Source organism: Somniosus microcephalus, chromosome 8 (assembly GCF_052327205.1).
Source record: "Somniosus microcephalus isolate GS21.2 chromosome 8, FLI_Smic_1.0, whole genome shotgun sequence".
Taxonomy (NCBI): Eukaryota; Metazoa; Chordata; class Chondrichthyes; order Squaliformes; family Somniosidae; genus Somniosus; species Somniosus microcephalus.
The window spans coordinates 28,336,168-28,363,223 of record NC_140994.1 but is presented as its reverse complement, the minus strand read 5'-3'; the positions used below and the strand labels follow the sequence as shown (position 1 = coordinate 28,363,223).

The following is a 27,056-nucleotide window of genomic DNA, read 5'->3' as shown; positions in this document are numbered from 1 at the left end:
AGCAACTAAAATAAGAGAGGATTTTGCTACTTTAATCACCCAATGTAATGAAATGAGGTAAATAGTTGTCAAGTTCACATATGTGAGGCTTTTGTGAAGGAAAGTGATTGTAAAATGTTGAGCAGTAAAATATTAGATACACGAATTATGCGGATAGAGACAGATATTTACAAAACAGCAATGGACATCTAGGAGTGATTAAAAGCTCAGGGTTATATCGAAGTGTTCAGGTGATAGCCAAGAAAAGCACACATGACCTTTTTTTGTTTGCAAGCACAACCTGAACATTGAGAAAAGAATACATTGTTGAAATCACTTCTGTGCATTAAAAAAAAAACTAATATAGATACATTGTGGAGGTCATAGGAATGGTTTATTCTATGTTGGTGTTTTTTGTGCCAAATGATCTTGAGGCAGACACCAATGGCCAATGTAATCTGTGTAATTAATTGAGAATGATGTCAACAGTGAAAGATTAACGATCAGGCAACAAGCACAGCAAATTTCGCCACTAATAATCCACGGTTGAATATTACAAAATAACTCTGTATATACAGGATTGAAGATAAATCACTGATTTTTATCGAGTGTTGCTATTGCTAAGACTCAAACACTTTACGTCAATTCCTACGTATAATTACATTTTTGTACAGAAAATCAGTAGTTGTTAGATCTCTAATTTAACAATCATTGTTCTAGTCCAATGGGTTTATCAGAGAAAAGAAGTAAAACCTTTATTGTACTTGGCCAGAACTTGATTTTGCTCATCAACTTCTGCAGCCAGATCAATATTTCTCTGTTCTTCCTTTTGTAGCTAGAAATAATAATAAAAATAAATTCTATCACATTAAATACAAGCATCACTTAAGTAATAAGACTTACTTAAATCCACTTAAAGTATATTTGGTAACTTTATTAAAATATTAACCAGTCTTTTAAAGTGAGGATTCAAGGATGAACATTATCGGTTCTACGTCCCATGTAGATAGTTAGGAGCATAGGAGTAGGCCATTCAGCCCCTCGAGCCTCTTCCGCCATTCAGACAATGGCTGATCTGTACTTCAACTCCATTTACCTACCTTTCTTCCATATTCCACCTTGATACCTTAACTAACAAAAACTCAGTCTTAAATTCCAATTGACTCAGCATCTACAGCTTTTTGAGGAAGAGAATTCCATATTTCCACTACGCTTTGTGTAAAAGATAGTGCTTCCTGATTTCACACCTAAATGGTCTAGCTCTGATTTTAAGCTTGTGCTTCCTTATTCTGAATTCCCCCACCAGGGGAAATAGGTTCTCTCTATCTGCCCTATTAAATCCTTTTATCATGTTAAACTCCTCAAGGGAATACAGGCCAAGTTTATGCAATCTGTCCTCATAATTTACTATCATTCTGGTGAATCTGTGCTGCACCCTCCCCAAAGTCAATATATCCTTTCTGAGGTGTGGTGCCCAAAACTAAACACAGTGGGGGAGAAATTGGGTGAGTAGCGCCACCTGTTAGCGCCTAAAGAGGCAGTCAGTGCCTGTAGCGCCACTGGCTGCGTCTCCGGCGATATTCAGTAGGGGCGCTAATGGTGGCGTTAGGCATTTGCGCTGCGCCGCCACCGATGACGTCATCGGTGTGCGCAGCCCCCCATTCGTGCCCCGTTCGCGATATTTGGTAGCGACCGCCGCAGTTGCGCCGCTCGCTACCCGCGCCCGGTTCACGGGGCCTTACTGTGCCGGCAGCGGCGCAAGTTAAGGTGGAGGTGCGGGGCGGCCGCTTTTTCGGCGGCCGCCTGCCAGCATCTCCGTCCCCGGCCTCCTAATGCCCCCCCCCCCCGCGGCATTGCCAGCTGTTTCCTGAGAGCCCGGCACTTCTCCTTGGTGCCGGGCTCATTTGCCGGCACTCGCGATCGGGGCTCGCGCTGTTGCAGGCACCTCCCCCTTAACAGTGGGAGGAAGGCCTGCAGTACCGCAGCATGCCGTGCCACAGCGTGTGGCGCTGCGGCACGTTGCGCTGCGATAATCAGTTTCAGCGCCCTAAGAGGGACGTGGAGAGCCTCGAGCCTTGCCCCGTGTCCCTCGAGCGGCACTGAAACTGAATTTATGGCGATCGGTATCACTCCGATCGCTGCGCTAAATCCTGCGCTCAGGCGACTTTTGCGCCACTTTGGCGCCCCAACCCAATTTCTAGGCCAGTACTTCATACTCTGACCGAGGCGCTGTATAACTTAATCTTAACTTCATCTGCTATTCCAGCCCCTTTGAGATAAAGGAAAACATTCCATTAGCTTTTTGATTACTTTTAGTGATTTGTATACCGGGACACCCAAATCTCTTTGCTCCTTCCTAGTCTCTCGCCATGTCGTCCTTGGATCCAAAGTGGGTGACCTCACACTTCCTTACATTAATGTTTTGATTTTTTTTTAAATGCAGGCACACACTTAACTAACTTCTCCATATATTACAGATTCACAAGTAATTTTTTTTTATATACTCACTATAAGAACATAAGAAATAAGAGCAGGAGTAGACCATTTGGCCCTTTGAGCCTGCTCCACCATTCAATAAGATCATGGCTGATCTTCTACCTCAACTCCACCTTCCCGCACTATCCTCATATCCCTTAATTCCCTTTGTTCCCAAAAATTTATTGACCTCTGTCTTGAATATACTCAACGACTGAGCATCCACAGCTCTCTGGGGTGGAGAATTCCAAAGATTCACAACCCTTTGAGTGAAGAAATTTCTCCTAATCTCAGTCCTAAATGGCTGACCCTTTATTTTGAGACTGTGACCTCGTGTTCTAGATTCCCCAGCCAGGGGAAACATTTTCCCAGCATTAACCCTGTCAAGCCCCTTAAGAATTTTATAAGTTTCAATTATATCACCTTTCATTCTTCTAAACTCTAAGGAATATAGGTCAAGTCTACTCAATCTCTCTTGATAGGGCAATCCCCTCATCCCAGGAACCAGTCGAGTGAACCTTTGCTGCACTCCCTCTAAGCCAAGTATGTCTTTCTGTAGGTAAGGAGACCAGAACTGTACACCGTACTCCAGGTGTGGCCTCACCAATGCCCTGTATAATTGTACTAAGACGTCTTTACTCTTATATTCTAATCCCTTTGTAACAAAAGCTAACATACCCTTTGCTTTCCTAATTGCTTACTGTACCTGCATGTTAACTTCCTGTGATTCATGTACAAGGACACCCAGGTTCCTCTGAGTGTAAACATTTCTCAGGCCTAGAAATTGAGTTGACGCCGCGCCAGGGCTTTAGCGCCGGAAATTTAGCGCCGGCGCTAATTCCCTTGCGCGCGCCAAAAATTCAGTAGCGCCGCGCCCAGACGGCTGCCGGCGCTACTGGCGGGCGTGAGCGCCTCCCAATGGGCGCTGAGTGCCGAATTGCGGCGCTAATCCGGCGCTGCGGCACCCGATGCGGTGCGGCAGGCTGGGGAAGTGCAGGCCTCCTCCTTCAGTTAAGGAGGAGCTGCCTGCACCCGCCCGCTGTCCGTTCAAATATTGAAAAAATGAGCCCGGCACCTCGGACAAGTGCCGGGCTTGCAGGCCAGACGCATCTGTTCCGCGGGGGGGGGGGGTGGAGGAGTCCGGGGAGGGAGGTGCGGGCAGGCAGCCGACGGGAAAGCGGCCGGCCGCCGCGCGACCTTAATGCGCCGGCGCTAACTCGGGGAAGACTCGGTTGCCAGAGTCTTAGTTGCGGCTGCCACGGGCGAGGCGGCCGCAACTGAATTTCGGCGCTGGGGCCCGTCGGCATGGCAACCGGGACGCTGCGCACACCGATGACGTCATCGGTGCCGGCGCAGCGCTACCGGCTTAACGCCGACGGAAGGGCCCCACTCAATTTCCCAACTGGCCATAACTCCGGCGCTAGGCCCTCTAGCGCCTCAAATGCGGCGCTAAGGCTACTCAATTTCTAGGCCTCAGTCTCTCACCATTCAAAAAATATTCTGCTTTTTTGTTTTTCCTACCAAAGTGGATAACTTCACACTTCCCCACATTGTATTCCATTTGCCATGTTCTTGCCCACTCAGTCAACCTGTCTATATCTCTCTGCAGCCTCTTTGCGTCCTCCTCACAGCTTACTTTCCCACCTAACTTTGTATCATCAGCAAACTTGGATACGTTACACTCAGTCCCTTCATCCAAGTCATTAATATAGATTGTAAATAGCCCAAGCCCAAGCACTGATCCTTGCGGTACCCCTCTCATTACAGCCTTCCAACCTGAAAACGTCCCATTTATTCCTACTCTCTGCTAATATATTACCCCAATACATGAGTCCTAATCTTGTGTAATAACTTATCGAATGCTTTTTGAAAATCCAAATACACTACTTCCATTGGTTCCCCTTATCCATCCTACAAATTACATCTTCAAAAAACTCTTAACAGATTTGTCAAACACAATTTCCCTTTCATAAAACCATGCTGACTCTGCCTAATCATATTATGATTTTGTAAGTGCCTAATAATAGATTCTAGCATTTTGCCTACTACTGATGTCAGGCTAACTGGCCTATAGTTCCCCGTTTTTTCTCTTCCTCCTTTCTTAAACAGAGGGGTTATGTTTGCTACCTTCCAATCCTTGGAGAATGTTCTAGAATCTAGGGAATTCTGGAAGATTAATACCAGTGCATCCACTATCTCTGCAGCTACCTCTTTTAAAACCCTAGGATGCAGGTCATCAGGTCCAGGGGATTTGTCGCCACTTATTCCCATTAATTTCTCTGGTGCTATATCTTTACTTATACTGATTTCTTTAAGTTCCTCATTCTCTCTAGACCCTTGGTTCCCCATTATTTCTGGAATGTTTTTTGGGTCTTCTAATGTGAAGACAGATACAAAGAATTTGTTTAATGTCTCTGCCATTTCCTTATTGCCCATTATAATTTCTCCTGTCTCTGCCTCTAATGGGCCCACATTTACTTTCACTAATCTCTTCCTATTTACATACCTATAGAAATGTTTACAATCTGTTTTTTTCTCTTGCTAACTTACTCTCATATTTTTTTCTCTTTCTTTATCAATTTCTTGGTCCTCCTTTGCTGAATTCTAAAATCCTCCCAATCCTCAGGTTTACTATTATTTTTGGCAACAGTATAAGCCTTTTCCTTTGATCTAATACTATCTTTAACTTCTCTTGTTAGCCACGGTTGGACCACTTTTCCTGTGGGTTTTTGTGCCTTAAAGGAATGTATATTTGTTGTAAATTATGTATTAATTCTTTAAATGCTAGCCATTGCTTGTCTACCGTCATAACTTTTAATGTAGTTTCCCAATCTACCTTAGCCAACTCGCCCCCTCATACCTACGTAGTTTGCTTTGTTTAGATTTAAGACCCTAGTTTCGGATTTAACTAAATCATTTCAAACTCAATATAAAATTCTATCACATGGTTACTCTTCCCTAAAGGCCCTTTTACTATAAGGTTATTAATTAACCCTTTCTCATTGCACAATACTAGATCTAAAATAGCCTGTTCCCTAGTTGGTTCCTCAACATACTGATCTAGAAAACTATCTTGTATACATTCCATGAATTTGTCCTCCACACTATTACTGCAGATGTGGTTTGCCCAGTCTATATGTAGATTAAAGTCCCCCATGATTACTGTATTACCCTTGTTAAATGCACCTCTAATTTCCTGATTTATACACTGCCCTACATTACAGCTACTGTTTGGGGGCCTATAAACAACTCCCACCAATGTTTTCTGCCCCTTGCTGTTTCTTAGCTCCACCCAAACTGATTCTACTTCTTGATTTTCGGAGCCAAGATCCTTTCTCTCTGCTGTCTTTATCCCATCCTTTATCATCAGGGCTGCTCCTCCTCCTTTTCCATTTTGCCTATCTCTTCTAAAAGTTAAATATCCGGAATATTTAGTTCCCAACCTTGGTCACTTTGCAACCACATCTCCGTAAAGGCTATTAGATCAAACCTATTCATTTCTATCTGTGCTATTAATTCATCTATTTTGTTGCGAATGCTTCGCGCATTCAGATATAATGCCTTTAGCTTTGACTTTTTTCTATTTTTCCCTGATTTCACCTTAGTCACTGATGCCCTATTACCTTTGTTACTCTCTCTGTCCATTCCTGACCCACTCTGCTTATTCTTACCCCAAACTCTACTCTGCTCTAGAGCCTTGACATTTCTCTTGCTGCTTTTAAATTTACTCTTTCCTGAATCCTCTCACCACCCCCCTTCAATAGTTTAAAGCCCTGTCTACTGCACTAGTTATTCGACTTGTCAGGACACTAGTTCCAGCCCGGTTTAAGCGGAGCCGTCCCAATGGAGCAGCTCTCTCTTTCCCCAGTACTGGTGCCAGGGCCCCATGAACTGAAACCCCTTCCTCCCACACCATTCCTTGAGCCAAGCATTTAAATCTCTGATCTGCTTGTCCCTATGCCAATTTGCACATGGCTCAGGTAACAATCCAGAGATTATTACCTTTGAGGTTCTGCTTTATAATTTGGATCCTAGCTTCTCAAACTCCCTCAGCAGAACCTCATTCCTAATTCTACCTATGTCATTGGTTCCTACGTGGACAACAATAACTTGATCCTCCCCCTCCAAGTTCTTCTCCAGCCGCGAGGAGAGATCCGTAACCCTGGCACTGGGCAGGCAACACAGCCTTCGGTACTCCCTGTCGTAGCTGCAGAGAACAGTATCTATCCCCCTGACTATACTGTCCCCTTCTACTACCACATTCTTTTTTACTCCCCCCACTTGAAAGGCCTCCTGTACCACAGTGCCGTGGTCAGTTTGCCCATCCTCCCTCCAGTCCTTGTTCTCATCCATACAGATAGCAATTATATCGTACCTGTTGGACAAGGTCAAGGGCTGAGGCTCCTCCATCACTATATCCTGGGTCCCCATACCTTCCTGACTCGCAGTCACACCCTCCTGTCCCTGACCATTGACTTACTCTAAAGTACTGCTTAATCTAAGGGGTGTGACTGTCTCCTGGAAAAAAATGTCCAGGTAACTCTCCTCTCCCCTTCCCTGATAGAAACATAGAAGATAGGAGCAGGAGTAGGCCATTCGGCCCCTCGAACCTGCTACGCCATTTAATGAGATCATGGCTGATCATCCAAATTCAGTACCATGTCCCTGCTTTCTCCCCATATCCCTTGATCCCTTTAGCCTTAAGAAATATATCTAACTCCTTCTTGAATATACTTAATGAGTTGGCCTCAACTGCCTTCTGTGGTAGAGAATTCCACAGGTTCACCACTCTCTGGGTGAAGAAATTCCTCCTCATCTCTGTCCTAAATGGCTTACCCCTTATCCGTAGACTGTGACCCCTGGTTCTGGACTCCCCCGCCATCGGCAACATCCTTCCTGCATCTAGTCTGTCTAGTCCTGTTAGGATTTTATAAGTTTCAATGAGATCCCCTCTCATTCTTCTAAACTCCAGCGAGTACAAGCCCAATCGTCCCAATCTCTCCTCATACGTCATTCCTGCCATCCCAGGTATCAGCCTGGTGAATCTTCGCTGCACTCCCTCCATGGCAAGAACATCCTTCCTCAGATAAGGATGCAGTGCAATGTCTGCAGCTCGGACTCCAGCTCAACAACTCTGAGCTGAAGTTCCTCGAGCTGCCAGCACTTACCGCAGATGTGGTTGCTCGGGATCTCGCTGGTCTCCACAAACTCCCACATGCTGCAGTTATGACACACTACCTGCCCTGCCATCTCTATCAACCTTATTTTATTTATATAATTATTAAGCTAGTTTAAGTTATTAATTTAATAAAGTAATAGCGGTTATTATTCTCCCAGCTCTTAGTTTAACCCAGTTCCCTTACTTAGAGAGGGGAAAAAAAAGCTGTACTACTCACCAACCAATCACCGACCTGCTGTCCTGTGAGTCACTCCTTGATTTTTTGATTCCTCTGCTCTGCCACTCCCGGCGAGTTTGTTTATTTAATTAAACTTCAATTTAAATTAGGTAGACAGCTTTTGTTTAAAAAAAAAGCAAATGACTTAGGCCCAGTAATTCGGGTCCCAACGCGTGAGTACGGACGGGGTACTCACGCGTGGGCCCGATGGAAGTGCCGGTTTTCAGGATGCACAGCGCATGCGCTGAAAACCGGCATTTCCTGTCCTCTGAAGCAAGGGGTTAAGAGGCGGAACGCGTGCGACGTTTCAGGCAGCGCGTGCGCGCTGAAATTCCTTTTTTTTTAAAGAGTTGCCCGTGCGTAAAGGCCTCCGGTTTTTACGCGTGAAAAAAGCAGACGTAAGTACTTCGTTTTCAAAGGTAAGTGGTCTATTAATAAAATCTAGAATTTTTTTTCCCACAGGTTTATTATGTTAAGAATTTACAGTAAGGTAAGTGTATTTTTAGACCCGATTTGTTAAAAAATTATTTTTTTCAAAAATTTGATTAATTGTTTAAAATAGTTTTTTTTACAGTTATTCATAGTTCATTTATTTAGTGGGATTTTTTTTAACTTTTATTTGAAGTTTAAGTACTGTTTTGGGCGCCCTGAGTTTTCATGAGTTTGACAGTTCTTACTATCAAACTCATGAATGAACTTTTGCAACCTCCGATTGGTTGCCCAGTGCTCACGTGATCCCAGCCAGCTCATCGAACTAACTACGCCGCTGGATCACGCAAGCACAGCGCTGGACCGGGTCACAGAGCGGAAATCCACGCAGGCCCAGGCCTCAAATGTCGGTGCGATAGGTAAGTGTAGGTCGGGGGCTTGCACCCGCGGGAAGGCCCCGACCCGAATTTCTGGGCTTTGCGGTTTACTCACCAGGTTTACTCAGATTCCGAGTTGCTTCTTCGTGCTCTCGTGACTTCATTTTGTCGAATTTTCCCTTTCGTTCGTTTCACTGCCTGCTCGTCTTAAGCTATTTTTTTATATTAGTTATCAATTATTCTGAAGATTTATTTAACGATTTATTTATAGTTAAGTTAAAAATAAAAAATTAACACCAAAAAGCGTGTATTAAAGTAGATTAAATACTGAGCTTAATCCCCTCCGGATCCACTGCCGATTATGACATCACAGTGATTTTATTCTTTCGTTTTGTTGCTCTCCCGCTCTGCTCACTGCTCCCGCTCTTTTTAAACTGTTGCCGCTCTTTTTAAACAGCCTAAGCAGGTCGTCCCATCCTCTGTCGTCAAAATACAGTATGCAGACGACGCTTGCATCTGCGCACACTTGGAGGTCGAACTCCAAACCATCGTCAACGCCTACACCGAAGCGTACGAGAGCATGGGCCTTACACTAAACATCCGTAAGACAATGGTCCTCTACCAACCTGCCCCCTGCCCCAACCCCACCCCCCCAGATTATCAAAATCCACGACGAGGCCTTGGACAACGTGGACCACTTTTCATACCTCGGGAGCCTACTGTCAACAAGGGCAGATGTAGATGACGAAGTCCAACACCGCCTTCAGTGTGCCAGTGCAGCCTTCTGTCGCCTGAGGAAGAGAGTGTTTGAAGACCAGGACCTCAAGCCCAGCACCAAGCTCATGGTCTACAGAGCAGTAGTGATACCTGCCCTCCTGTATGCCTCAGAGACATGGACCATGTACAGCAGGCACCTCAAAGCACTGGAGCGGTACCACCAACGCTGCCTCTGCAAGATCCTGCAAATCCATTGGCAGGATAGGCGCACCAACATCAGTGTTATCGCTCAGGCCAACACCCCCAGCATCAAAGCTTTGACCACATTCGATCAGCTCCAATGGACGGGTCACATCATCCGCATGCCCGATACGAGACTCCCAAAACAAGCGCTCTACTTGGAGCTCCGACATGGCAAGAGAGCCCCAGGTGGGCAGAGGAAACGCTTCAAGGACACCCTCAAAGCCTCCTTGAAAAAGTGCAACATCCCCACCGACACCTGGGAATCCCTGGCCCAAGACCACACAAAGTGGAGGAGAAGCATCCAGGAAGGCGCCAAACACCACGAGTCTCTTCGCCGGGAGCAAGCGGAAGCCAAGCAGAAGGAGCACACGTCAATCCAAGCACCCCACCCACCCGCCCCTTCAACCACCATCTGCCCCACCTGTGACAGAGACTGTGGGTCCTGCATTGGACTCATCAGTCACCTGAGAACTCATTTTTAAATGTGGAAGCAAGTCATCCTCGGTCCCAAGGGACTGCCTAAGAAGAAGAAACAGTACTATATACCAGTCTGCTGAAACATTAACCTATCTTTATCTTTCAGGTGCTGACTGACCTGCCCTTTTAATTGTCAGCCATTTCTGTATTTATTTTACTGTATACTTGCTTACTTTGAGCTAGCTGAACAGCAGTTACCAATTTGATTGCAAAATACTGTGGATGCTGGAAATCCGAAATAACAACAGAAAATGCTGGAAAAACTCAGCAGGCCAGGCAACATCCGTGGAGAGAGAAACAGAGTTAATGGGGTCGATTTTCCCGAAGCTGTCGGGAAGAAGGCGGGACTACAACTTTCGGGTTTTAGTCCCGCCTACATCGACGTCCGGCCAATCCGTGCGATTTTCCCTTGATTGACCTTGGCCAATTAAGGGCCACCCGGCAACAGGTGACGCCACAGACTGCAATTTCATCTGTCAAGAGTTTTTGACAGATGAAATATCAGTGTTTCACAGCTGTTTGAAGCTATGAAACACTGACAGTCCGAGTTCTAACATGAGTCCTTCTACACAGACTCAGTTAGAACTCACACCGGCACTCAAAGCTGAAGGCTGTCACTTTTCACAGATCGCAGCCGTTCAGCTTTAAGTGCCGGCTGAGTGATGGGCTCCTGACGGCTTCAGGAAGAAAAGCTGTGAAGGTAAGTACAGGTAAGTAAAAGTTCTTTACACACTTTAGACACACCAAACACACTTACCTTTGCACTCATGCACCCATCACTCACCTGAGCGCTGACATCACGACCCCTCCAACTCCTTCAACCCGACGGCCCGCCTGCTCTAACCTGGCGTGGTTTGGAGCCGTCAGGAAACCCACACGAAACCCCTCAAAATAGGGATTAGGCTAAAAACTGCCTGTTAACTACCTGTTAACAGGCAGTTAATTGGCACTAATCCCTTCCCGCCTCGGGTCGGCGGGTCCCAGTGCGGGGCGGGTACCCGCTGCATCCGAAAGTTGCATGGAGCGGAGTTTTGGGCGGGATGGTGTCGGGACCCCCAAAATCGGGATTTTGCCCCCCTCCCACATGCCTGAAACCCCGCCTGACGGCTCCACGAAAATCGACCCCAACGTTTCAGGTCGAAACCCTTCTTCAGAACTGAGAAAAAAAAGGCAGGAAATGAAACATTAAAATGAAATAGATTTAATCTGTTTCATTTCCTGCCTTTTTTTTTCTCAGTTCTGAAGAAGGGTTTCGACCTGAAACGTTAACTCTGTTTCTCTCTCCACGGATGTTGCCTGGCCTGCTGAGTTTTTCCAGCGTTTTCTTTTGTTATTTAGCAGTTACCAATTGTTGCTCTTTTCATTACTGTGTTCTACCCATATGTGTTCTGCCATCTTCCCTCCTGCTGTTAAACTCACCTTTTTGATGGTGATTATCCTCTGATCAATAATGTCAGCACTCTATCTAGCTTAATTGGTCTGTCTTTAAGAAATATTCAATATCCTCTTAGATCCGTCTTTTGTTCATCTTCTGTTCGCAGCCATGATTCTGAGATGTCAATAATGTCAATATTTTCACTATCTATGTATATCTCAAACTCAATTTAAAGTTACAAAACTGAATTGATGGCAGGATTGCAACATTAACAAGAGGAAACCACATTCAGAAGAAAACTGAAGATGATGCACTAAAATGTTATGAAAGGCCTGATGTTCAAAATCCTTCACAGACAAAATATTAGGAATGATGACATTTAGGTTTTTTTTTGTTGCATCAACAGAATAGCTTCTTATATTAATCTAGCCACATTTCTGTCTGTGGACAACTGCACGGACGTCGATTTCTGCCATGCTATTGATACACTAAATTGGTAAAACTACACTAAACCTCAGGGCATCCCAAAGCACTTTACTGCCAATAAAATACTTTTGAAGTGTAGTCACTGTTGTAAGGTAGGGATACGCAGCAGCCAATTTGCACACAGCAAGGTCCAAACATACAGCAATGAGATATATGACCGGATAAGGTGTTTTAATTTGTTGGTTGAGGGATAAATAATGGCCAGAACACCAGGAGAACTCCCTTGCTCGTCATCAAAAAGTGCCATGAAGATCTTTCATGTCCACCTGAGAGGGCAGCACTCGCTCAAGTGCTACACTGAAGCGTCAGCTTAGATTATGTGCTCAAATCTCTGGAGTAGGGCTTGAACCCATGACCTGCTGACTCAGAGGCGAGAGTGCTACCACTGAGTTAAGGCCGACACTACTCCGCTAATAAAATCCAGAATAATATTCACTAATAAAGTTGCGATCATAATTATTTCAAGTATCTTTCATTATTTGACAGTAAAATTTCTTCTTTTGCATCTGATACTTACTTTATCAGTCAAGCCTTCCCAATGACCTCTCAGGTTTTCCAACTCAAAAGATAGCTGCTTCTTCTCTTCCAGTGTTGATATCAGTGTGTCTCGAAGCTCTATGTTTTAGAAATACTTTAAGTTACATAAATGGCAGCTTTCTTTTCTTATTTTATAATTTTTGGTGAACCTTTAAAATGGTCAGGATGAGGGATCTCAGTGTAGAGGAGTGGAATAGTGTTAACATTGCACATTTCCAGATTGGGTATGTGTGGGTTAGATCTACAGTGAAATTCTTTGCTCCAAGAATGGGCCATAACCCAAACCAAAGCACTACTTACTTTACCAGGGTAAATTTAGCCATTCCTGCACCAGTCATTTTTGCGTACAAAGAGTGTTGTACATTAGATGTGCCAGTTTGAGATTAGTAACTATTCAGCGATGTGGAACTGGGACAGTCAAGTTACACCACCTGTTTGGCCACAGAAAATGAGCCTTTGTGCTCTGTGCAGCAGCATCCAAATTCTGATTCAATTTTGTTATTATAGGGTAGAAGTTACTAACATTAAAGCAATTTAAAATGAAGTTTATATAGATCTTAATGGACCTCCTGGAAACTTTTTAAAACCACATTATTTTCAGTTATACAGCAGCAAATAGAAGCCAATGTGATGTGAGAATAAGTCCTTGAGGTGGTCTCAGACAACTGATCCATGTTCTGTTTCAGTTTTCACAAATGAAGCGCAGCATGCAGTTTATGTCGATGCAAAGATGAAAAACCAATCTCCGTTAAGATATAAACTATGATCACCAATATGTAAATACTTTCCAAGAACTAGGACAATACTAAAACATATAGAACCATACAATAGTACAGCCCAGGAGGAGGCCATTCGGCCCATCGAGTCTGCGCTGGCTCTTTCGAAGAGCAATCCAGTTAGTCCCAATCCCCCCCCACCCCCACTCTTTCCCAATATCCCTGCAATTTCCTTCTCCTTCAAGTATTTATCCAATTCCCTTTTGAAGGCTACTACTGAATCTGCTTCCACCACCCTATCAGGCAGTGCATTCCAAATCCCAACCACTCGTTGCGTAAAAAAGTTTTTCCTCATGTCACCTCTGGTTATTTTGCCAGTCACCTTAAATCTGTGCCCTTTCATTATCGACCCTTCAGCCATTGGAAACAGTTTCTCTTTATTTACTCTATCTAAACCCTTCATGATTTTAAACTCCTCTAGCAAATCTCCTCTTAGCCTTCTCTGCTTCAAGGAGAACAACCCCAGCTTCTCTAGTCTATCCACATAACTGTATTCCCTCATCCGTATTTTTAATAAATATTTTGCTATTTTTAATAAAGCATCATTCTCTTTACAATACCTCACCTTGGATTTGCTGTTGGCATTCAACTGAGGAACATCTGGCATCTTTGTCTAATGGTATATTTGTCACATCAATTGCTGAATCTTCGTCCAAAGATAGCTCTACAGGGATAGTCTCTGTTCCCAGTTTCGCCATGTACAACATGCTGATTCTTTTAAGAGATGTGTTGTCTTTATTCAGCTGAAAGTGAGAATTTCTGCAAAATTGAGCACATTTTCACTGAACACTGATCATCAAAGTAATTTTCTTCCCCGAGATACTTTTTCCTAGGTGTAGAATGAATTCAGCTTTGAAAGGATCAATATTCAGCTTATCATTTTTATACATTACTATCAGATTTCCAATGGTGTTGCTCAGGAAACAGGAATAACCCAGAAAACTATACGCCGTTAGTGCTATTTCAGTTGTTGATAAACTACTTGATTCCATAATGTGGCACAAAATTATGAAGCACTTGAAGAAACATGAATTAATCAGGAACAGTCAGCACAGATTTCTAAAAATAAACTGGACCAATCTTGTAAAATTCTCTCAAGAAATAAAAGAGAGCATAGATAAAGGAAATGCAATGGTTTCATAGAACACAGCATATTTTTTTAAATTGCTAGTTTCTCAGTTTTGTACTGGAATGCAGTGAAGGAGAAGCAGCTCATCAGGAGCCAGGGGTAGGGAAAATGGTGCCCAGGTCGGGGGAGGTGATAGAGGTGAGCATGTGGAATGAGGAGGAAGAGCATGAGGTCAAGTGGACAGTACACACATATAAATACACTCCTTGTATTGTACAGTTATAACATTGCATTTTGAGGCAAAAGTAATATTTTTTATTAGTGAATTTGAACAAAACCAATCACACACACAGACACACACACACCCTCAATATTCCTTGGTGTTATGCATTGGGATTCGAGATCGATATATCTTAAAAGCTTAATCTCGATATTCCCAAAGAATGTGATGATAGTACACTTTAAAATAGTGAACAACAGAAACTGCGAGAACAACATGGAGATTGAAAAAGACTGAAAATCAAAACTGGAGAACTTAAGCTAGAAGAAAATATGTTTTTTGGCACCATACAATCACAGCAGGAAAACAATCCACACAAATCAACAAAAAACACACATGCATCATGGCTCACTTACCTAACCCTACTTTACCAGAAGACTACACTTTGTCCTGACTTCCCATGTGCTGTATCATGGGTGATTGATACTGACTCCATCACCCTCCCTGCTCTATTGAGCCCCAAGCTGAACTTACGGCCCCATATCGTCTCCATCACAAAGACCACCTACTTCCATCCCGCCTCTATTCCTACGGCAGCCCATTTTCCACTTAAGCCCTCATCCATGATCTTGTCACCTAGAAACCCGAGCTCCTGGCCGGTCTCCTATCCTCTATCCTCTGTAAACTTCAGTTCTTCCAAAACGCTGCATCCCAACATCTCAAATTTAAAATTCAATTCTTTGTGTTTAATTCTCTCCATGGCCTTACCTCTTATTATCTCTGTAACCTCCTCCAGCGTTCCAGCTTCCCCCTTCCCCCTTCCAAACTCTCCATTCCTCAGACCCCGGAATCTTGTGCATCCCCCCTCCACTGGTGGCCAAGCCTTCAGCCCCCTGCTCTAGAATTCCCTTCTTGAACTCCTCCGTCTCTCCTCCTTCAAGATCATCTTTAAAACCCAATTCTTCAACCAAGCTTTAGGTCACCACTCCTAATATTTAGTTTGTGGACAGGCCTTTAGCTTAAATGTGCAATTTTTCCCTTACTCCTATGAGAATTGCCTCAGAATGTTCTTCTGTCTGTGTTAAAGGCACAATATAAACGTAAGTCGTTCACTGATACATTATCTCTATCCATTATGTTGCTCACAGTTAATCAGGGGATACAAGGTTTTACAACAATAGTGTTCTATGCAAGGCCAATGATTTATGATAGCATGTCAAATTCTGGTGTTATTTCTTAGTATCTGGAATTTCTATTGAAGCTTTGGGAATCAATATCTGCAACGCTGTTCATTATTCTGTGAAAACCATAAATGAGTGGCTTTTATGTTTAATATGTACTAATCATCTCCTGTGACATCGCACAAACCAAATTAAGACCAAATGTAGTCTTCAAAAAAAGCAAGATTAAAGGGCAGGGGATAATTGACCCAAAACATACAAATATAATTTAGTCCCCATTTTTAGTCATACATTCTGACCTTATTTTTATACTTCTATCATAAATTCCTATGTTCATATTTGTAATGGAAACTATGCTGTAATTACACTCTACTGCCAGTGGTGGCATTGCAGCATCTCCACTGGCAGCAGGATGTACAGTGGAAAAAGTCGACAGGAAGTGCACACAAATGACTACAGTCAATCTCTTGTGGCATTGCACACAGGGAGTAAAGTCTATGTGCAGTATTCAGGTCAAGCTGGGTTAGGGGGCAGGTGATAATTGAATTTGACAAAATATGGTAGGGGGAAGGATGAAGGACAAGTGGGGAGGCAGAGGGAAGGGAGGAAGGGGAAGAGGAAAGAGAGAGAAGGGGTGAGAAGAGGAAGGGAGGAGAGAAGGAAGGAAGGGAGAGAAGGAAGAGAGGGAGAGGCGGGAAAAGAAAAAAAACTTACATTTATATAGTGCCTTTCATGACCATAGGGTGTCCCAAAGCGCTTTACAGTCAATGAAGCACTTTTGAAGTGTAGTCACTGTTGTAATGTAGGAAATGCAGCAGCCAATTTGTGCACAGCAAGCTCCCACAAACAGCAATGTAATGATGACCAGATAATCTGTTTTTTTGTAATGATGATTGAAGGATAAATATTGGCCAGGACACCGGGGATAACTCCCCTGCTCTTCTTGGAAACAGTGCCATGGGATCTTTTACGTCCACCTGAGAGAGCAGACTGGGCCTCGGTTTAATGCCTCATCAGAGAGGCGGCAGCACTGCACTGGAGTGTCAGCCTGGATTTTTGTGCTCAAGTCTCTGGAGAGGGCTTTGAACTCACAACCTTCTGACTCAAAGGCAAGAATGCTACCAACTGAGAATATGATCATAATATGATTGAATTTTACATTCAGTTTGAGGGAGAGAAGAGTGGGTCGAAGACTAGTATTTTAATCTTAAATAAGGGCAATTATGAAGGCATGAAAGCAGAGCTAGTTAAAGTGAACTGGCAAATTAGGTTAAGGGATAGGTCAATAGAGTTGCAGTGGCAGACATTTAAGGGGATATTTCAGAATATACAGAATATATACATTCCAACGAGAAAGAAAAATTCCAAGGGGAGGACCCACCATCTGTGGTTAACTAAAAAAGTTAAAGATAGTATCAAACTTAAAGAAAAAGCATATAATTGCACAAAGATGGGTGGCAGGTCAAAAGATTTGACAGAATATAAAAAATAGCAAAGAATGACTAAAAGATTAATAAGGAGAGAAAAACTAGAGTACGAGAGAAAGCTAGCTAGAAATATAAAAACAGATAGTAAGAGTTTCTATAGATATTTTAAAAAGAGTTAAAGTGAGCGTTGGTCCTGTAGAAAGTGAGTCTGGGGAATTAATAATGGCCCAGAAATTTGGGTCGAGGGCTTCCCGTGGGTGTAAGCCCCCGACCTGCACTTACCTTGCGCGCCGGCCGTTGAGCTGTGGGGCCCCGTGGAATTGCGATCCTGGGCCTGCTCCAACTGCCGGTGCGCAGTGCTTGCGTATCCCAGGGGCGCAGTTAGTTCGATGCGTCCCCAGGGATCACGTGGGCCATGGGGAGCCAATCGGAGCAGGGAATGCTTCATTCATATGTTTGACAGGAAGGGCTGTCAAACTTATAAATACTATAAGCCCCAAAACATCACTAAACCTTCAAATAAATTTTTTAAATCACATTTTTTAAATAAACTATAAATTACATGAAATAACTATTTTAAACACTGGCCCAGTAATTCCTGTCACAACGCGTGAGTACGGACGGGGTACTCACGCGTGTGCCCGGAGGAATTGCCGGTTTTCAGCGTGCACAGCGCATGCGCTGAAAACCAGCATTTCCTGTCCTCTGACCCAAGGGGTTAAGAGGCAGAACGCGTGCGGCTTGTGATGCAGCGCGTGCGCAGTGGAATTCCTTTTTTTTCCCCCCAGAGTTGCCCGAGTGTAAAGGCCTCCGGTTTTTACGCGTGGAAAAAACAGACGTAAGTACTTAGTTTTACAGGTAAGTGGTCTTTTAGTACAATTTAGAAAAAAAATTTCCACAGGTTTATTATTTTTAAAGAATTTACAGTAAGGTAAGTTTAGTTTTAGACCCTATTTTTTTTTAATTTTTTTTTTTCAAAAATTTGATTAATTGTTTAAAATATTTTTTTAAACTTATTTATAGTTAATATAATCAGTGGGATGTTTTTAAAAATGTTATTTAAAGTTTAAGTAGTGTTTTGGCATCCCATACTTTTCATGAGTTTGACAGTTCTTACTCTCAAACTCATGAATGAGTTTCCCCTCCCCTGATTGGCTGCACAGTGCTCACCTGATCCCAGCCGGCACATCGCACTAACTACGCCGCTGGATCAGGTAAGCACATCGCGCCGACATCTGAACCGGGCCAGTGACAGGAAATGCAAGCAGGCCCGGGCTTCAGATGTCGGCGCGCCGGGTGAGTGCACATCGGGGGCTTGCACGCGCGGCAAGCTCCCGATCCTAATTTCAGGGCCAATAATTTAAATTTTTGAAATTTTATTTTTTATTTTCTAACGGGGCTAAAAATAAACTTACCTTTCTTTAAAGTATTTAAAAATAATAAACCTGTGGAAAAAATGTTTTAATTTTAATTAATTCACCACTTACCTTGTAAAAAGCAGGCCTTGCGACTGCTTTTTACATGTCTAACTTCTGGTGACTTACCCTCCCGGGAAAACCTGCAAAAAAAACGTAAGCTCGATGCGCACGCGCAGCCTCTCCTGCGCACGCGCTCGAACTCTGAACCCCTTCTTTCAGGGGAACGGAAGTGCCGGTTTCCCGCGCATGCGCAGTGCATGCAGGAAACCAGCACTTCCATTGGGCTTACGGGTGAGTACCCCGAGCGTACTCACCCGTGGAAACCCGAATTTCTGGGCCAATGGAAAATAAGGAGATGGCAGTTGAATTGAACAGGTATTTTGCATCGGTCTTCACTATAGAGGATACAAGTAACATCCCAGAAATAGCTGTAAATCAGGAAATGGAAGGGAGGAACTCAAGAAAATTACAATCACCAGGGAAGTGGTACTGAACAAATTGTTGGAGCTGCGGGCGGACAAGTCCCCAGGTCCTGATTGGCTTCATCCTAGGGTCTTAAAAGAAGTGGCTCGTGAGATAGTTTATGCGTTGGTTTTAATTTTCCAAAATTCCCTAGATTCGGGGAAGGTTCCATTAGATTGTAAAATAGCGAATGTAACTCCTTTATTCAAAAAGGGAGGGAGACAGAAAGTAGGAAACTACAGGCCAGTTAGCTTAACATCTGTCATAGGGAAGATGTTAGAAGCTATTATTAAAGATGTTATAGCAGGGCACTTAGAAAGGTTCAAGGTAATCAGGCAGAGTTAACATGGTTTTGTGAAAGGGAAATCATGTTTAGCCAATTTACTGGAGTTCTTCGAGGAAGTAACATGTGCTGTGGATAAAGGGGAACCGGTGGATGTACTGTACTTAGATTTCCAGAAGGCATTTGATAAGGCACCACATCAAAGGTTATTGCGGAAAATAAAAACTCATGGTACAGGGGGTAACATATTGGCATGGATAGAAGATTGGCTAGCTAACATGAAACAGAGAGTAGGCATAAATGGGTCATTTTCTGGTTGGCAAGATGTAACGAGTGGTGTGCCACAGGGATCAGTGCTGGGGCCTCAACTTTTTTACAATTTATATAAATGACCTGGATGAAGGGACCGAAGGTATGGTTGCTAAATTTGCTGATGACACAAAGATAGGTAGGAAGGTAAATTGTGAAGAGGACATAAGGAGGCTACAAAGGGATATAGATAGGTTAAGTGAGTGGACAAAGATCTGGCAAATGGAATATAATGTGGGAAAATATGAAATTGTCCATTTTGGCAGGAAGAATATAAAAGCATATTATCTAAATGGCGAGAGATTGCAGAACTCTGAGATGCAGAGGGATCTGGGTGTTCTAGTGCATGAATCGCAAAAGGTTACTATGCAGGTACAGCAAGTAATTAGGAAAGCTAATAGAATATTATTGTTTATTGCAAGGGTAATTGAATACAAAAGTAGGGAGGTTATGCTTCAGTTATACAGGGCATCGGTGAGACCACATCTGGAGTACTATGTACAGTATTGATCTCCTTATTTAAGGAAGGATGTAAATGCATTGGAAGCAGTTCAGAGAAGGTTCCCTAGACTACTTCTACGCTCGCTTCGACAGGGACAACAGGGAGCCGGCTACCAAAGCCTTGCCACCCCCGGAAGATCAGGTGCTCACTCTGTCGACCTCCGACGTAAGGGGTGTTCTACGCGGAGTGAACACACGTAAGGCTGCTGGAACTGATAGCATCCCTGGACGGGTACTCAAGGAATGTGATCAGCTGGCTGATGTCTTCACCGCCATCTTCAATCTGTCATTGGCCCAGGCAGTAGTCCCTACATACTTCAAGACCGCTACCATTATTCCTATGCCAAAGCAAACGGCTGTGACGTGTCTGAACGACTATCGACCTGTCGCACTCACACCCATCATAATGAAGTGTTTCGAGAGACTGGTCCTGGCTCACATCAAAGCCAGTGTTCCCGCCTCTCTTGACCAACACCAGTTTGCCTATCGTGCAAACAGATCAACGGAGGATGCAATCACAACTGCTCTACACTCTGCACTGAATCACTTAGATGGTAAAGAGACCTACATCAGAATGCTGTTCATAGACTACAGCTCAGCATTCAACACTATCGTCCCCAACAAGCTGCCCACCAAACTCCACACTCTTGGCCTGAACACTTCCCTCTGCAACTGGACCCTGGACTTCCTAACAAACAGACCCCAGTCTGTCAAATTAGGTAACCACACCTTCCCCCCCTGACCCTGAACACGGGGGCCCCACAAGAATGTGTGCTGAGCCCCCTCCTCTACTCCCTCTTCACCCACGACTGTGTGGCTGTTCATGGTTCCAACACCATCATCAAGTTTGCGGATGATACCACGGTGGTAGGCCAGATCACCAACAACGATGAGTCAGCCTACAGAGAGGAGGTCCAGCATCTCGTGAAGTGGTGCGCCGATAACAACCTGGCCCTTAACATCAAGAAAACCAAAGAAATCATTGTGGACTTCAGGAAGTCTAAAGGCGGAAGTCACACCCCCATCCACATCCATGGGGCTGTGGTGGAAAGGGTGGACAGCTTTAAGTTCCTCAGAGTCCACATCACGGAAGACCTCTCCTGGTCCCTCAATACCTCCTCTCTAGTGAAGAAGACCCAGCAGCGCCTATATTTCCTAAGGAGGCTGAAGGGATGTAACCTGTCACCCCTGATCCTCTCTAACTTTTACCGCTGCACAATAGAGAGCATCCTGACGAACTGTATCACAGTATGGTATGGCAGCTGTAGCTACTATGACCGGAAAGCCCTGCAGCGGGTAGTCAAAACTGCCCAACGCATTACCGGCACCCGGCTACCGACCATAGAGCACATATACCAGAAACGCTGTTTACGGAGGTCACTGACCATCATCAAAGACCCTACCCACCCCAGCCACAGTCTGTTCGCCCCCCTGCCATCTGGGAGACGCTACAGATGCATTCGCACCCGAACGACCAGATTTAGGAACAGCTTCTTTCCCAGGGCTGTCATCCTACTGAACTCCACAAATAAACTCTAAAGCCTGCACATCTGCCAATGCACTTTATTATGGTTATGTTTATGTTAATGTATTACAAGCCAAATGAATGTTGAATGTTTAAATGTCTTAATCTAAATGTACACTCTCGGGAGCCGCAAGCCTACATTTCGTTGTACTGCACTTGTGCACTAACAATGACAATAAAGTTGATTATGATTATGATTATGATAATACCTGGAATGGGCAGATTTTCTTATGAGGAAAGGTTGGACAGGCTAGGCTTGTATCTGCTGGAGTTTAGAAGAGTAAGAGGTGACTTGATTGAAACATATAAGATCCTGAGGGGTCTGGACAGGGTGGATGTGGAGAGGATGTTTCCTCTTGTGGGAGAATCTAGAACTAGGGGTCACTGCTTAAAAATAAGGGGTCACCCATTTAAGACAGAGATGAGGAGAATTTTTTTTCCTCAGTGGGTTGAGAGTCTTTGGAACTCTCTTCGTCAGAGGGCAGTGGAAGCAGAGTCTTTGAATATTTTTAAGGCAGAGGTAGATAGATTCTTGGTAAGCAAGGGGGTGAAAGGTTATTGGGGGTAGGCGGGAGTGTGGAGTAATCAGATCAGCCATGATCTTATTGAATGGCGGAGCAGGCTCAAGGGGCCTACTCCTGCTCCTAATTCGTATGTTTGTATGTAACTGAGCCACGTCTGACACTACAGAGAGGTGAAGATGAGGAAGGGAATGGGGAAAAGGAGGAAAGGTTAGCTCCAAATCAGTAATGTGATGGTCGGTGAAAAGGGAGGGAGAAAAAGAGAGATGCGCTCAGGTGAGGAGTCTGGGCTCCAGTCAGCAAATGATGCTCAGTGGGTGGGGGATGTTCAGCTGGTCAGTGTGTTGGGGTGGGGGGAGGGGGGAAAAGAGGAGAGATGGACCCGGGTGAGGTATATGGACTCCGATCACCAAAATAGTCAGTGTGGGAGGGGGGTTGGCACCAAACAGCTAGGTACTGCTCAGTGGTGGTGGTGGGGAGGGGGAAATTACTGGAGTGCGGCTTTCTGACTCTGAAGTTGCATTCTTAAACTGATCCATAACTTTCTAGGCATTGCTCTCTCCACTACAACAAATCCCTTTCCTTTTGTAAACTACCACATTAAAGAACATTTCTCTAGCCTATTGGAATTTTCAAAAAGGGTAACTACAGACCAGTCAGTTTAACATAACAACATAAGAAATAGGAGCAGGAGTTGGCCATCTGTCCCTTCGAGCCTGCTCCGTCATTCAATAAGATCATGGCTGATCTTCTACCTCATCTCCACCTTCCTGCACTATCCCCATATCCCTTGATTCTGTTATATTCAAAAATCTATTGATCTCTGATAGGCATCTGTGGTAGGGAACATTTTAGAATCTTTAATTAAAGAAGAAATTCCTAAATATCTAAGAGAGGAGAAGGAGGAGGAAGAAGCCAACATGAATTTCAGAAAGGAAGATCGTGTTCGACAAACCTGAGAGTTCTTTCAGGAAGTGACAGATACGGTGGATAGGGAAACTGCAATGGATGTGGTGTACATGGACTATCAGAAAGCCTTTGACAAGGTGCCACACAAGAGATTATTTGAGATTACAGGATAAGGCAGCAAATAGGATTAAAAACTGATTAGAATGAAGAGGTAGGGATAGGAGTTAAGGACAGTTTCTACAAGTAGATGGAAGTGAGTAGCAGCATTCCAAAGGATATAAAAGATTAAGGGGTGATCTAATTGAAGTGTTTATGATGATTAAAGGATTTGATAATGTAGATACAGAGAAAGTATGTCCTCTGGTGGGGGAATCCAAAACAAGGGGGCATAACCTTAAAATTAAAGCTACATTCAGAGGTGGTGTCAGAAAGCACTTCTTCACACAAAGATTAGTGGAAATCTGGAACTTTTCTCCCCAAAAAGCTGCTGAGGTTAGGTCAGTTGAAAATTTCAAAACTGAGATTGATAGATTTTTGTAGGGTATTAAGGGTTACCGAACCAAGGCGGGTAGATGGAGTTAGAGATACAGGCCAGCAATGATCTAACTGAATGGTGCAACAAGCTCAAGGGGTTGAATGGCCAACTCCTGTTGCTATGCTTCTACAGGATTCTGTTCTGGGACCACTTCTGTTCACTCTGTACGTCAATGATATGGATATAGGGCTAGAAGATGTTTAACATTGTCGGGATGGTTCTGTAGTGTGGTAATACTGCAGTTGGGTCCTCGAGTTTGGCAGCATGGGTGTGAAGGAATTATAATAATAATAATCATAATAATAATAATAATAATAATCAACTTTTATTGTCATTGTTAGTGCACAAGTGCAGTACAACGAAATGTAGGCTTGCGGCTCCCGAGAGTGTACATTTAGATTAAGACATTTAAACATTCAACATTCATTTGGCTTGTAATACATTAACATAAACATAACCATAATAAAGTGCATTGGCAGATGTGCAGGCTTTAGAGTTTATTTGTGGAGTTCAGTAGGATAACAGCCCAGGGAAAGAAGCTGTTCCTAAATCTGGTCGTTTGGGTGCGAATGCATCTGTAGCGTCTCCCAGATGGCAGGAGGGCGAACAGACTGTGGCTGGGGTGGGTAGGGTCTTTGATGATGGTCCGTGACCTCCGTAAACAGCGTTTCTGGTATATGTGCTCTATGGTCGGTAGCCGGGTGCCGGTAATGCGTTGGGCAGTTTTGACTACCCGCTGCAGAGCTTTCCGGTCATAGTAGCTACAGCTGCCATACCATACTGTGATACAATTCGTCAGGATGCTCTCTATTGTGCAGCGGTAAAAGTTAGCGAGGATCAGGGGTGACAGGTTACGTCCCTTCAGCCTCCTTAGGAAATATAGGCGCTGCTGGGCCTTCTTCACCAGAGAGGAGGTATTGAGGGACCAGGAGAGGTCTTCCGTGATGTGGACTCCGAGGAACTTAAAGCTGTCCACCCTTTCCACCACAGCCCCATGGATGTGGATGGGGGTGTGACTTCCGCCTTTAGACTTCCTGAAGTCCACAATGATTTCTTTGGTTTTCTTGATGTTAAGGGCTGTGTGGTCTGGTATCATAGTGGAGAAGGAACCTAAGGTTTAGCAGAATTGGGAGTGGAATGTGAGGTTTAGCTCCTTGATAGATCCCTGGGGAGTGTCAGGTGTGGAGAGGGGAAGGCACAGTTATGGCAGTACTTGGGTGGTTGTGGGGGGGGGGGGTGGGGGGTGGAGGAGGATACTGGGTCTGGTTGCAATAGTTTGTAAGTTTCTAAAAGATTTCTGCAAGCTTTGAATTATGTTTTCACATTTTCCAATCCTCAACAAAACATGGCTATGGTAATCAGTGCTTTTCTGTTTGCCTGAGAAATTTTTAAAATATGTGTTTTTTATTGTTGGAAAGTTTAAAAGAACTCAAATTAGGATGAGCAAAGGCACTTTATTTCACTCTATCTTTCTCACTGTCTTAGTTTGATCATTTCTGAGGTAAAAGGTGTTGATGACAGTACTATCAAGTGGCACTTACTCACCAATAACCTTCTCACCGATGCTCAGTTTGGGTTCCGTCAAGACCACTCAGCTCCAGACCTCATTACAGCCTTGGTCCAAACATGGACAAGAGAGCTGAATTCCAGAGGTGAGGTGAGAGTGACTGCTTTAATGGGAAACAAGGAAATGGCAGAGACTTTGAACAAATATTTTATTTCTGTCTTCACGGTAGAAGACACTAAAAACATCCCAATAATAGTGGAAAACCAAGGGGCAAAAGGGAGGGAGGAAGTTAAAACAATCATTAGAGAAAAAGTACTAGGCAAACTAATGGGACTAAAGGCTGACAAGTCCCTTGGACCTGATGGCCTGCAGCCGAGGGTCTTAAGAGAAGTGGCTACAGAGATAGTGGATGGATTGGTTGTAATCTTCCAAAATTCCCTAGGTTCTGGAAAGGTCCCAGCGGATTGGAAAACCGCATATGTACCACCCATATTCAAGAAACGAGGGAGACAGAAAGCAGGAAACTACAGGCCAGTTAGGCTAACATCTGTCATTGGGAAAATGCTGGAATCCATTATTAAGGAAGTAATAGCAGGACATTTAGAAAATCATAAGAAAATCAAGCAAAGTAAACATGGTTTATGAAAGGGAAATCGTGTTTGACAAATTTAGTAGAGTTAGAGTCATAATGGCACAGGAGGAGGCCATTCGGCCCATCGAGTCCATGCTGGCTCTCTATAGAGCAATCCAGTCAGTCCCATTCCCCCGCTCTATCCCCGTAGCCCTGCGAGTTTATTTCCCTCAAGTGCCTATCCAGTCTCCCCTTGAAAATATTCAGGCCTAGAAATTCAGTATCGCCACGTTCAGTCGAGCGTGCGCTAAATTTAGCGCCCGGCGCAACTTAGCACCACCTTCACCGAAATTGAGTTGCATCGCCCCAAGAGGTTGTTGCTGCGCTAAAGCAGGCGGTGCACGACTATCCTAAGGTGCTAAGCCGGTGAGCCGAGGCGCTACCACCGAGGGCGGGCGCAGCGCAGGTGCGGCCAGTTAGCGATTACAGGCAGACACGCTGGCGCCGGTCACCTCTTAAAGGGGGTGGGTCGATTTGGCTTGCAGCCACGCCCTGCACATTGGAGCCCTGATTCTAGGCCTGGACAGACCTGCTGCGACATCGTTACGCCTACGACCGTGGAGAAGGCGAGGGAGCGAGCACAGCGCTTCAGTGAGGGGGCCCTGAAGGTTCTGGTTGACACAGTGGCATGCAGGCGACCTATCCTCTTTCCTGACAGTGGCAGGAGGCCGCTGCCCAGCGAATATAGAAAAGCTTGGAGGGAGGTGGCACACAGAGTGACCTCCAGCAGCATGGTCCCTAGGACCCCAATGCAATGCAGGAAGAAGTTCAACGACCTCACTCGGGTTGTCAGGGTGAGTACCCTTTCCAGTATCCTCTTCATCCCTGCATGTGCACCTCACTTTATGGCCAAAGGGTCCTGAAAGCCCCAATGCCCAGCCCTCATCCAACACCTATGGGACGCTCATGAAAATCACATGCACATTCACCACTTTACACAGTCAGGGCTATTCGACCATGGGAGGCAGTGCAGCCAAGGTCAGGGCTTGACACTGTCAGGGCTATTCGACCATGGGAGGCAGTGCAGCCAAGATCAGGGCTTGACACTGTCAAGGCTATTCGACCATGGGAGGCATTGCAGCCAAGATCAGGGCTTCACACTGTACTGAGAGCCCATCCTTTCTCTTGCAGGGCAAGCTTGCCCACAATAGGAGGCAGCAGCAACGGACCGGGGGAGGCCGTCCTGAACTTAAAGACCTCAGCGATCTGGAGCAGTGAGTGGAACGGATTATGGCAGGCCGGCTGATTGGCCGCGTCGCCACTGGAGATGCCGGCCCCGTTCTGGACAGCA

The 27,056-nt window shown here is 44.6% G+C and overlaps 1 protein-coding gene across 2 annotated transcripts in view; it reads right to left on the bottom strand.

Moving 5' to 3' along the window:
- shtn1 (shootin 1) overlaps positions 1-27,056 on the bottom strand; it is a 132,831-nt gene that overhangs the window by 65,479 nt on the left and 40,296 nt on the right. For both annotated transcript variants that reach the window (XM_085994410.1, XM_085994409.1), the window contains exons 5-7: positions 13,833-14,010; positions 12,472-12,569; positions 733-814 (exon numbers count right to left, since the gene is read on the bottom strand). In XM_085994410.1, the coding sequence (XP_085850536.1) occupies positions 733-814; positions 12,472-12,569; positions 13,833-14,010 (358 nt within the window). The remainder of the gene's footprint in view (positions 1-732; positions 815-12,471; positions 12,570-13,832; positions 14,011-27,056) is intronic.